At 38.5% G+C, this 12594-nt stretch overlaps 1 protein-coding gene across 4 annotated transcripts in view; it reads right to left on the bottom strand.

Moving 5' to 3' along the window:
* mrps27 (mitochondrial ribosomal protein S27) overlaps positions 1 to 12594 on the bottom strand; it is a 97581-nt gene that overhangs the window by 27535 nt on the left and 57452 nt on the right. For all 4 annotated transcript variants that reach the window (XM_072581910.1, XM_072581920.1, XM_072581929.1 and 1 more), the window contains exons 7-9: positions 10897 to 11012; positions 4650 to 4752; positions 1056 to 1198 (exon numbers count right to left, since the gene is read on the bottom strand). In XM_072581910.1, coding sequence (XP_072438011.1) covers positions 1056 to 1198; positions 4650 to 4752; positions 10897 to 11012 — 362 coding nt within the window. The remainder of the gene's footprint in view (positions 1 to 1055; positions 1199 to 4649; positions 4753 to 10896; positions 11013 to 12594) is intronic.

Raw genomic sequence — 12594 nt, 5'->3', positions numbered from 1 at the left:
CACTTCCCTGAATCTGCTAAAGGATCTGAGGATACTAACAGCAACAGACAGTTTGTTGGCAATTAAATTAGATGGTCAATTTCCAGCATCATGTGGGTTACTGCTCAGCAATTACCCTCAGGCATAATGCAATCTTAGCAGTGATGATGTGGTGTCAAAGAGGAAGATATTCTATCCTTTGCTGAAAATGTGTTTCATTGTCAAAATAGCTTTCAAAAATTGTTCAATTAATTCATCACATTCTGTTTGGAGAAGATACGCAGATTAAAAATCAATAGAGTCCATTAAAATGCATTGCTCTGCAAGGGGTCCAGAAATGAAAATAGCTCCCGATTCGAGGACAGAGTCCCTGGACTGACTGACTGCATGTCAACGAATGCTTTTGTCCGTATTGTGACTGCTGCTGGCCAAATTATTATACAAAGGCAGGGCAATCAGGTCAAACAGGAAGAACAGCTATTGCAGAATGTTTAAGCAATGTTTATGCTCCAGACCTGCATACCATTCTGAACTTAAAGAAGGAATACCGTTTATATGAATGAAAATATTTGAAATTAACTAAATGAAATTTTGATGCCCGAGACAGGACAGAGAATGATGACTATAAAAATAATTGTATGTGTCACGTTCTCCCGCTTGTGCAAGTGGATCAGCTCTACAGTCTATTTCATGCTCTTAAAAGGGAGATCAAAATATATTAAAAATATTTCACATTTTGCCTTTGAACTAGATATTTTGGCATACTAAACACAGTCAATTATATCATTCGCCTTTTACAGTACAGCAGCATGTCAGAGTACCAGGGATCATTGATTGATACAGGCTCCGTTCCCTATTCCATTCAAGAGCTAAATGAAAAGGAAAGGGCTTGAGTTGCCACAATTCACACTCACCTGTGCCCTTAAAGTGAACAATGAGTATCAATGAGAGTGGATACAGGAAGCCGGAATGCAACACATGAGGTTTATAAGCAGAGTGAATTTAATAGAAAGTAGCATCCCCTTTTAGCAAAGCGGAATTCAAATGAAAAAATATGCTATTTCATTATTACTTACCGTTTCTTTGCAAAGCTTTATTTCATTTGGTGCTGTCACTGTATTCTCCATCACATTTAGTGCGCGATTAAAGTATCCTGGGATCCACATGAGGGGCATGTTGGTGTAAACAGCACGGATCCCCTTAGCTAGTTCAATTTTTCCTGTTAATGATGATCCACAATTTCAGAAAATTAGCAATGTATATAGGATCTAAAGCAGTACAAACATCCTGCAGTTTTGAATATCCAGGGGTATTCAGATTTTTAGAAATGATGGACAAAAAGGAAAAGGAGGTGGGGTAGCATTGCTGGTTAAAAAAAAAACATTAATGCAATAATGATGAAGGACATCAGCACTTGTGAAGTGGAATCTGAAGAGGTGGAGTTTAGGTTTTGTGCAGTGAGAAAGGAATATTTGATGATCTAGTTGCATGAGGCCCCTTGAGGAAGAGTTAGCATAATATGAGTGAATTCTTCCGTAAGGTGGAGAATGAGGTAGATGACTCTGAGACTAGAGTCCGGAATCTAAGTAAAAGAAATTATGATGGTATGAGGCATGAGCTAGCTATATTTGGAAACATTACTTAAAGGAATGATAGTGGGTATACAATGGCAAACATTTAAAGAGCACGTGGAGGAACTGCAGTAACTGTGGCACAAAATCATAATGGTAAAGATGGTCCGACCATGTTCATCAAGGATTGGGAGCACGTTAGATTTCAGCAAAGGAGGGTGAAAACATTGATTCAGAGGGATGAAATACAGTACGAATAAGCTTGTATGGAACATACAAACTGATAAAAGCTTCAATCAGTGCGTGAAGAAAAAAAATTCAGTGAAAACAAACACAGGTTCCTTGTAGTCAGAAATAGGGAAAGTTATAATGGGGAGCAAAGAGATGACAGACAAGTTAAATTCATATATTGGTTCTGTCTTCATAAAGGATGACATAAATACAGTCCAAAACATGTTGGAGAGTGCAGGGTCGAATGAAAGAGAGGGAATGAATGAAATGAGGACCATTAAGGAAATTATGTTGGGAAATGGATGGGTTTAAAGGCTGATAAATCCCCAGGGCCCAATAGTTCACATCTCAGAGCATATATTTGCCCTACAAATAGTGGATGCATTGGTGGGTCATTGTTCAAGATTCTATTAACTCTGGAAGAGCTTCCATAGATTGCAGGGTAGCTAATGTAACCCCACTATTTAAAAACAGAGGTACAGAAAAAACAGGGAATTACAGACAGGTTAGTCTGACATCATTGAGTTAGCATGCATTCACAAAAGGGAAAATCATGCTTGACAGAGCAACTGGAATTTTTTAAAGATGTGAATAAAAGGGAGGAGGCAGTAGATGTGGTTTACTTGGACTTTCAGAAGGTTTTTGATAATGTCTAATGTAAGAGATTAGCATATAAAATTAAAGTGCATAGAATTGTGGGGAGCTTTCTGATATGGATAGAGAACTGAGTGGCTGACAGAAAGAAAAGAATAGGTAATAAACAGGTCGTTTTTCCAAGTGGTAGGCAGTGAATAGAGGGGCACTGCAAAAGCTAGTGCTTAGACTCCAGCTGTTCACAATATTTATTAATAATTTAGATGAGGGAACTAAATATAAAATCTCCAAGTTTGCAGATGACGTAAAGCTGTGTGGGAAGGTGAACTGTGAGTAGGATGCAAACTTGGACTGAGACACTGATGGTGAAGCTAAGAACCCATGGGATCCAAGCAAATTTTGTTAACTGGATCCAGAAATGTGAGTGGCAGGAAGCAGTGACTGATAGTTATGGGGTGATTTTCCGATTAGGAATCTGTGCCCACTGGGAATGTAGGAGGGTTCATCAGTTAGTTCAGAGATAATACAAAAATTGGTAGGGAGGTAAATAGTGAGGATGATAGCCCTAGGTTACAAGAGGATATAGACAGGCTGGTCTGACCGGCTGATCGGTGACAAGTAGAATTCAATCTAGATAAATGTGAGGTGGTGCACTTGGGCAGGTCAGACTGGGCAAGGGAATACATGACAAACGGTAGGACCTTGGGAAGCAGTGAGAATCAGAGGGACCTTGGTGTGCAAATCCACCAGCCCACTGAGTTATAAGGACAGGTGAATAAAGTGGTTAAGATAGCATGTAGGAAACTTGCTGTTATCAGCTGAGGCACAGAGTTTAAGAGCAGGGAGATTATTCTGGAACTGTATTGTGTGCAGTTTTGGAATCCACAGTATTGGTGGGACATGATTGAACTGGAGAAAGTGCAGAGGAGATTTACCAGGACATTGCTTGGGCTGGAGTGTTTCAGTTATGGAAAGAGATCGGATAGACTGAGATTATTTTCCTTAGAGCAGAGAAAACAGAGGGAGGACCTGATTGGGATGTATAATATTAGGAGGGGCATAGACAGGGCTGATAGAAGAAACCTTTCTCCTTTGTGAGGGGTCAATGACTAGGAATGGCAGGAGTGTTGGAGGGGACATGAGGAAAATGTTCTTCACCCAGAGGGTGGGGAGAACCTGGAACTCACTGCCTGTAAGGGTGACAGAGCCAGACATCATCATTAACATTTAAGAAATAATTGAATGCACACTTACGATGCACACAAGGCATACAAGACTGTGGGCCCAGCCCTGGAAAATGGGATTACAATAGTTGGGTAGTTGTTTTTGACTGGCACAGACTCAATGGGTGAAGGATCTTTTTCTGTGCTGTAAACCTCCATGACTCCATGCATCAGTGTGATTTGGACAAGTTGAGTGAGTGGGCAAATGCATAGCAGATGGAGTATAACGTGAATAAAATAAAGTTATCCCATTTCAGTATAACAAAACAGTAAATCAGATTATTATCTGAAGGGATTTGGAAAGCAGGAGGTGCAATGAGACCTGGGTGTCCTTGTACACCAGTCACTTAAAATAAGCATGCAGGTGCAGCAGGCGGTGAAGATGGCAATGTTATATTAGCTTTCATGGTGAAAGGATCAAATACAGGAGCAGGAATGACTTGCTGCAATTGTACAGGCCTTGATAAAACCACATGTGGTGTACAATGCAAAGTTTTGGTCTCCTTATCTGAGGAAGGCTACAGAGGGAGTGCAATGAAGGTTTACCAGACCAATTCCTAAGATGGTAGGACTGACATCTGAAGAGACTACATTCACTGGAGTTAAGAGGAGTGATTTCATAGGAATCTATAATATTCTAACTGGATTACACAGGGTAAATGCAGGAAGGATGGTTCCGATAACGGGTGAGTCCAGTACTAGATGTCGAAGTTTCAAGATACGGGGTAGACTACTTAGCACTCAGCCTAAGAGAAATCTCTTCACTCAGACAGAGACAAACCTGTGGAATTCTCTGCCTCAAAGTGGCCGAGACCAAAACATTGAATGTTTTTAATAAAGGAGTTGCATATAGTTTTTAGGGTTAAAGGAATCAAAGGACATAGGGAGAAAGTGGGTACAAAGTGGATGATCAGTCATGGTCATATTGAATGGCAGAGCAGGCTCAAAGGTCTGAATGGCCTACACCTGCACCTATTTTCGATGTTTCTATATATATCTAAGTAAAATGGCATATTAGATATATTGAAGAAAACAGTTGTTGTAAACACACCAAGAAATGCATGTCCCAGAAGCTGAGAGCTAAATCCAACAGTATTGTTCTGCTTCAGTCCAACCAAGTGCAATGCTGCACCCAGATTCCTCTCATCTTCCCACTAAAAAAAAACAGCAGATTGTACACAAATAAGGATAACTGATGAGACACATGTATTTGATCTGAAAATTGTACATTACACAACCAGATAGAAATCTATCAAGTAGCTATTAACCAAGATTTATTTTTTCAGATATAGATTTCATTTTTTGTGGTTTCTTCCTGCTTCCAATACCCTTCATTTCTCTTCAGCAAAACGTCTCAAGCTGAGTTTTTCAACAAACTGAGACCTAATTTCTTGCACTTGCTGAGAGTGGAACAGCAGGGTATGGGATTAACAATTAGCTCTAATTATAGCATTTTCTCCACACAACATGTGGCATGCTCACCATGCTTTTCTGTTTTTGCAAGAGTTAGTAAATACACAATCAGATTAACTCATATAAGGGTAAAAGTCAAAATTGCATACAAAATTATACACAGAAGCTGAAAAATGCAGAAGGAACGACAAAAATAAAATAATTAGGCAAACCGACACAAGATAAAAGAAATAGTCTGAAATCTTTGTAAATCTCGACAACAGCCTCTGATTGAAATCTTAGTAGGAATTTTGTAAGGAATTACTCCACAAAGCTTCTTTTAGTCACCCCATGTTATAAGCTGTGCAAAGTGGGTAAGTGAAAATAATGGGATTACTGTGAATTATATCATATGCACATTAATGTAAAGACAAGCTACTTAGCTGACAAATGGTTGTTGTTTGTCATGTGCTTTGAATTGAAATTGCAGACCTGCCAATATCCCAGATATCTCTGGAATGGCATGTTATACCACACTGGGTCATTGGTTAGACTGTACCGCAGCAAGCTTCATGATGAATCAAAGACTATATTTATGACACAGCCAAGAGCTGGCATCATAGGCCTGCCACATGGCACCATGAAAAGAGGAGGATAAGCCCCATAAATAGGGATGAGGCTGGAGACTGGTGGGGTGGGGACAGTCAGTGAGCTGTCTGTTACGAAATCTGCTGACATTAAATTTTAAAAGCTGATTCTAATCAGCACTTGTTAACACTAAAAAGTAATTTCTAGCATCTGCTCATCTCTTTTCCACAGACAGCTACAGCTTGGATTTCTAAAAGGTAGATTGTGTTTCACTAATTAAATTACATTCCTTGATGAAGTAACAGAAAGGTTTGGTGAGGGAATGTAGTGAATTTTGTCTACATGGATTTTAGTAAAGCATCTGACAAAGCACTATATTAAAAATGCTGGTTAACAAAGTTGAACCTTATGGAATAGAAATGTCAGAATCAGCTTGGATAAAAATTGGTTTGAGAACAGAAATGTAAGTGGTTGATTTTAGGATTGGAGCATTGTAGCTGGTAGTATTTACCATGGGTCAGTGCAAGGATCATTGCTTGCAAGTGACTTAAATTTTACAAAACAGAATAAAATTTCCAAGTTTGCTGATGATACCAAACTAGGAGATGTGAAAACAGTGATGAGGATAAAAAGGACACAGGAAAATGAACAATATGTGGCAAATGGAACTTAACAGACAGGAGTAGGGGGTGTATTTTGACAGATGCAATAATGGGAGGCAATACAGAATTATTAGTACAATTCTACAAAGTACAAAAGACAGCTAGGCCTGGACAATCATGTGCATCATTTTGAAGGTGGCAGGGCATGTTGAGAGAGTGGTTAGTATACATTATTACACTTTTACATAGATATATTTTTATACAAGATTTATATTTTTTTATACAAGTATACATTTTTAGAAGTAAAAACCTAAGCATAGAAATAAAAAGGTTTAAAGCCCAATTATTAAACTATAATGCAAAAAAGGAACTTTGCTCTTGGGAAGTGGTTCACATTTAAGGAAACCAAATAGGCTGTAAGAGTGGTGGAATCTTCCATTCACAATTTCTTCACTGATGGTGACCTCCACAGGTGACAGCTGGAAGTTTGGGAACTGGGTGGGAACCAGTGGATTATAAAACTTCAAAGAACAAAAAACAATCCATTTGAAATAGGCAGAGGAAGAAGAGGGAGAAAGACTAAATCAGCTTTTTTTAAAAAAAAGACTACCTGTAAAGTTTTCATTTGGATTTCTCACACATATAAGGTCATAGAGTCATATAATTGCACATCCTGGAAATAGACCCTTCGATCCAACTCGTCCATGCTGACTAGATATCTTAAATTAATCTAGTCCCATTTGACAGCATTTGGCCCATATCTCTATGAACCTTTCCCATTCATATATCCATCCAGATGCCTTTTAAATGTTGTAATTATACCAGCCTCCACCACTTCCTCTGGCAGCTCATTCCATGCACACACCACCCTCTATGTGAAATGTTGCCCCTTAGGTCCCTTTTAAATCTTTCCACTCTCATCTTAAGCCAATGCCCTCTAGTTTTGGACTCCCCCACCCCAGGGAAAAGACCTTGGCTATTCACCCTATCCATGCTTCTCATGATTTTACAAACCTCTATAAGGTCACTCCTCAACCTCTGACATTCAGGCCTATTCAGCCTCTCCCTATAGCTCAAACCCTCCAACCCTGGCAACACCATTGTAAATCTTTCTGAACCCTTTCAAGTTTCACAAAATCTTTCCTATAGCAGGGTGACCAGAATTGCATGCAGTTTTCCAAAAGTGGCCTAACCAAATTCCTGATGAAGGGCCTCTGCCAAAAACGACGATTCTCCTGCTCCTCGGATGTTGCCTGACCTGCTGTGCTTTTCCAGCACCACACTCTCGACTCTGATCTCCAGTATCTGCAGCCCTCACTTTCGCCAAGCGTCCTGTACAGCTGCAACATGACCTCCCAACTCCTATACTCAGTGTACTGACTAATAAAGGCAAGCATACTAAATGCCTTCTTCACTATCCTGCCTGCCTGCACTCCACTTCCAAGAAATATGAATCTGCACGCCGAAGTCTTTTTGTTCACCAATACTTTCCAGGAACTTACCATTAAGTGCGTAAGTCATACCCTGATTTGCCCTTCCAAAATGCAGCACCTCACATTTATCTAAATTAAACACCATCTCCTACTGCTTGGCCCATTGGCCCATCTGATCAAGATCCCATTCTACCTGGAGATAACCTTCTTCACTATGCACTGCACCTCGAATTTTGGTGTCATCTGCAGACTTAATCACCATATCTCCTATGTTCATATACAAATCATTTATAGAAAATGATGAAAAGCGGTGGATGCAGCACCAATCCCTGTGGTTATCGGCACCCCTCCATCTAAAAAGCAACCTTCCACCACCACCCTGTGAGATACTGTGTTTTAGGTTATCTTTACTAACTCATTCACCAGCTCATTATATTCATTAATACCAGATTTCCGTTCATTCATAACTCTTTACTAACGCATTGTTTATTATAACAAGGTTTCACTCATTTATAAAACGGCGGTTCTGTAGTACATTTTACTAACATAAGATAGATCAAATTTAAAACAACCCTTTCTAATCAGAACAAACCTTTCAAACCCATTATTGTATTTTATCAGCCCGTGCTACCTCTGAATAAGTGCAGCACACAGAACAATACCATCCCCATCATGTCTCCACAAAACAATATAATATTAATCTGCCCTTACCATCTATCTCCCAGACCTGAACAGATTACAGAACTTCAAACAAACAGTTTCCCCAGTTAGTATATAGTTGTTAAATACCTTTTAAGTGGGCTGTTATCCCTTTAAGAAACTAACCAACAAAACTGCGCTTCCATGAAACTGGATGAATGAATGAAACTGACACCAGCAAATAGTAAATAAATCTTACAACCCAGCTGCTGGGGTAACCAGCTTAATATCCTTTATTCTTTTATTAACTACAGATACAATTTCGAACTAATTTAGAGCATATAAGCCTAGTACTTTTACTAACATTTACTAACTTAAAAGACAAAAGGACTAACACTCTTAATTATGCAAGCAGACCGGAGAGACACTCTTAATCCCATCAGAAGTAGCAGCCAGCACTTAGTACATTTTAATCCATCTCCTGTCTCCCAGGACAGAACTTCCCAAACCTTTGCATGTTGTAGATAAACAATGTAACACCATAGTGATGGAATTTTAATATATGTCACAACAGTGTATAAAGGGGCTCTTGTAAGAACTGTATTTCAGGATTCTATTGCCGCCTTGAATTTGTGCAGCTTGTGGTTGTTGAATAAAGAGGCTATTTTCACCACTCACCAATTCTGGCCATTATTTGAACACGATCCTACAACCCTTTGTTTTCGAACTTCGAGCCAGTTCTATTTCCAAATGGCCAGTTCTCCCTGTGATCTAACCTTGCTAATCAGTCTACCACGAGGAACCACATTGAACACATTACTGAAGTCCATAGAGATCACATCCACCATTCTGCCCTCATCAATCCTCTTTGTTACTTCTTCAAAAAGCTCAATCAAGTTTGTGAGACATGATTTCCCACAGACAAAGCCATGTTGACTATCCCTAATCAGTCCTTGCCTTTTCAAATACATATACATCCTGTCCCTCAGGATTCCCTCCAACAACTTGCCCACCACTGATGTCAGGCTCACTGGTCTATAGTTCTCTGGATTTTCCTTACCAACTTTTTTAAACAGTGACACCATGTCAATCAACCTCCAGTCTTCTGGCACCTCACCTGTGGCATCAATGATACTAATATCTCAGCAAGGGGCCCAGCAATTACTTCCCTAGCGTCCCACAGAGCTTCTAGGGTATAGCTGGTCAGGTCTCAATGATTTATCCACCTTTACACGCTTTAAGACATCCTGCACCTCCTTCGCTGTAATATGGATATTTTTCAAGGTGTCACTATTTACTTCCCCACCTTCTCTACGTTCCATATAAAATGGTGATTTGCTAATCTGTTTCTTTTTATTTCCAAAAGATCATTGATTACTGAATTTATAAATCTTTATCAGCTACGATTTTGATAGAAATCAAAGCTCATTATGAGACTTGTCTCATGAAATAATTTAAAGAAACGTGTCTCCAAACTGCAAATATTCAGCCAGAGAGTGATGTTGTCTATGTTTAAAAGACCTACTGACCAATTTTAGGTAAATGAGCTGCAGTGATGATGCTTTTACATTGCTCTGCACTATCAAATGCAATATTATAATTGATCTACAACTGAAAGACGACAATAAAAATACATGAGTGTTTTAATGCTCCACGTGATTGCCTTCCTTAAATTTGTCAGGATTAATCTGTATATGCACAAGATGAAACAAGTAAAATCATGGTTTCATGAAGAAAATAAAACAATTCAATTCTGTTTGTGGTTCTTAATGTTTGCCATCACAGCATAATGGGTCATGGAATAATTATCCTGTTAATTGTTAGGACTGCTGTTCTATTCAAGCACCATAAGTACAAAAAGTAGAACTAATAAATAGGATTGTTATGTTTAGATGCGAGCATCATGTAAAATGATTAGAAAACTTATACTGTTAACCTTCAAGGTTGCACGCTGCAGTTTGCATATTTAAAACGTGATCAAACAACAATTTTATCTATAAGTCAGATTTAAGAATATGCAGCTACTGGTAACAGTCAAAATGTCGAGATGAAGTGTTGAAATTTAAAAGCAAAGATCATTTATGAAGTAATTGCTAAGAATATATTTTCCATTTTTTGGAAATTATTGCATTTCCAACATTCTTCATTGGGATTATTGAAGTGGATTTAAGTTTATTTTCAATATATTAGGACCCTCCAAATGTTTAGATGTAAGCAATGTTCTAAAGAATGGAGCTCCATATAACTATAAGACTCCTGTTACCATCTCTCACTCATTGTTTAGTCATTGCAATGAACTGTTGTAGAGAAGAATGTACATGGAATATATGGTAAAGAACAGTCCTTTTGGCCCAAATGCTCCCCACAAGTATCCACCCCTCCTCAGTTATCTTTATTCACTTTTGCTTGTGCTTATCTAGCTTCCCGCTCAATGCATCATCTTCCCTTGAATACATTAATACTGAAGACAATCTTAATGCTCCTTTGTGCCTGCCAAAATGTGACTAACAAATGAAAATGCAGATGCATGCAGAATTAAAATTGTATTTCCACTGGGAAAAGAAATTCCTTGGCATCTTGTCACAACAATTCAACTGCCGAATCAGAGTTACACAAACATTTCATAACCAGTGTATTTTTTTACCTTTAATTTTGGCTTACTATGTAGATATTTAAGTAGAACGTAGAGGGAAAGAAGCTGTGTACATGGCTCATCAAATGCTTCTTGTAGCATAACTTCATTGACAATAGCTATCGCACCTGGAAAAAGAGTAATATTTTCATCCTTACAATTATTTTAGAAATAAAATACGTTCAATTGAGGCAAAAAAACTATCATATAAACACCGTTTTCCTTTCTAGATATGTACGAGAGTTGTTACATAACTATTGCACACAACATTAGAGCCACTGAGCAATGTATTTGCCAATCTTTTAAATAATTGCTGAAATTGTCAGATGCATCTTTTCATTGTGTAGTCCAATCCTTGCTTACTCCCCAAATGTATAACCTTAATGAATATTGTATTTAAGCAACTCAGTGATATTCTTTGAAAGAGTAATATGTTGGCTGCATACAGAGGAACTGGATGTTCCAGACTTAGATTTTCAGAAGGCTTTTTATAAGATGCCATAACAAAGGTTATTGCAGAAAATTAAAGCTCATGGTGTTGAGGATGGAGGTGGATCCATATTGATATGGATGTAAGACTGACTAGTTGACAGGAAACAAACAGCAGGCATAAATTAATCATTTTCCGCTTGGCATGACGTAACATGTGGTGTGCCACAAGGATCAGTGTTGGGACCTCAATTTTTTTACAAATTAGATAAGTGAATTGGATAAAGAAACCAAAGACATGATTGCTAAACTTGCTGATAATACAAAGATAGGTGGTAAAATAGGCTGTGTAGACAACACACAACAGAGAGAAAGATAGACAGGTTAAGTGAGTGAGGAAAGACCTAGAAAATAGAACAATAATGTGGGCAAGTGTGAGATTGCCCATTTCAGCAGGAAAAATAAAAGAAATAAGGTATCTAAATGATGAGAGATTGCAGAGCTCTGAGATGCAGAGGGTTCGGTGTGTCCTAATGCATGAATCACAAAAAGTCAGGATACATATCTAGTAAGTATTTAGGAAACCTAATGAAATGTTATCATTTATTGATATGGGATACAAAAGTATGGAAGTTATGCTTCAATTATTCTGGGCACTGGTGACACCACATCTGGAATAACACGTACAAGAGAGTCAGTATTCCTTTCCAAGAGAAACCACCAACAGATCATATGGACTGTCTTGTATGGGCACAAGCACAAAAGGAGCAGTCTGAAGAAATTCAGAAAAATTTCACTCCCATCAAGGAGTGAAGTTCCAATGAGCTGCTGGTGCCTCTCTTGCTGAGAACATGGCTAAGAGGAATCAATAACTTGAGTTGTACAAGGCTGAATATGAACAAGCAATCAGGGTTGCCAAAATAAGGAAAGTCAGTACAGCTACAACTAAGGTTACTCAGAAGACAGCACCCAAACAGAAACTTGCTAAGCCAGTAAAGTCTCAGACACCACATATTGGTGGAAAATGCTAATTATCATCACTATATCTGTACAATAAAACCTAAATAAGGTAACAGAAGCGTCCTGGACTAATAACTGGAATGGGTAGTTTGTCTTATGAGGAAAACTTTGAGAGGCTAGGCCTGTATCAGCCAGAGCTTAGAAGAGTAAGAGTCAGAGTTGATTGAAACATATATGGTCCTGAGGGGTCTTGACAGGGTGGTGTGGAAAGATTATTTTCTGTTACAGAAGGTTGTACAATTAAGGGTCACTATTTAAAAA

This window comes from Chiloscyllium punctatum, chromosome 2 (genome assembly GCF_047496795.1).
Source record: "Chiloscyllium punctatum isolate Juve2018m chromosome 2, sChiPun1.3, whole genome shotgun sequence".
Classification (NCBI taxonomy): Eukaryota; Metazoa; Chordata; class Chondrichthyes; order Orectolobiformes; family Hemiscylliidae; genus Chiloscyllium; species Chiloscyllium punctatum.
The sequence above is the reverse complement of the archived record's forward strand: the minus strand, read 5'-3'. Positions and strand labels throughout refer to the sequence as shown.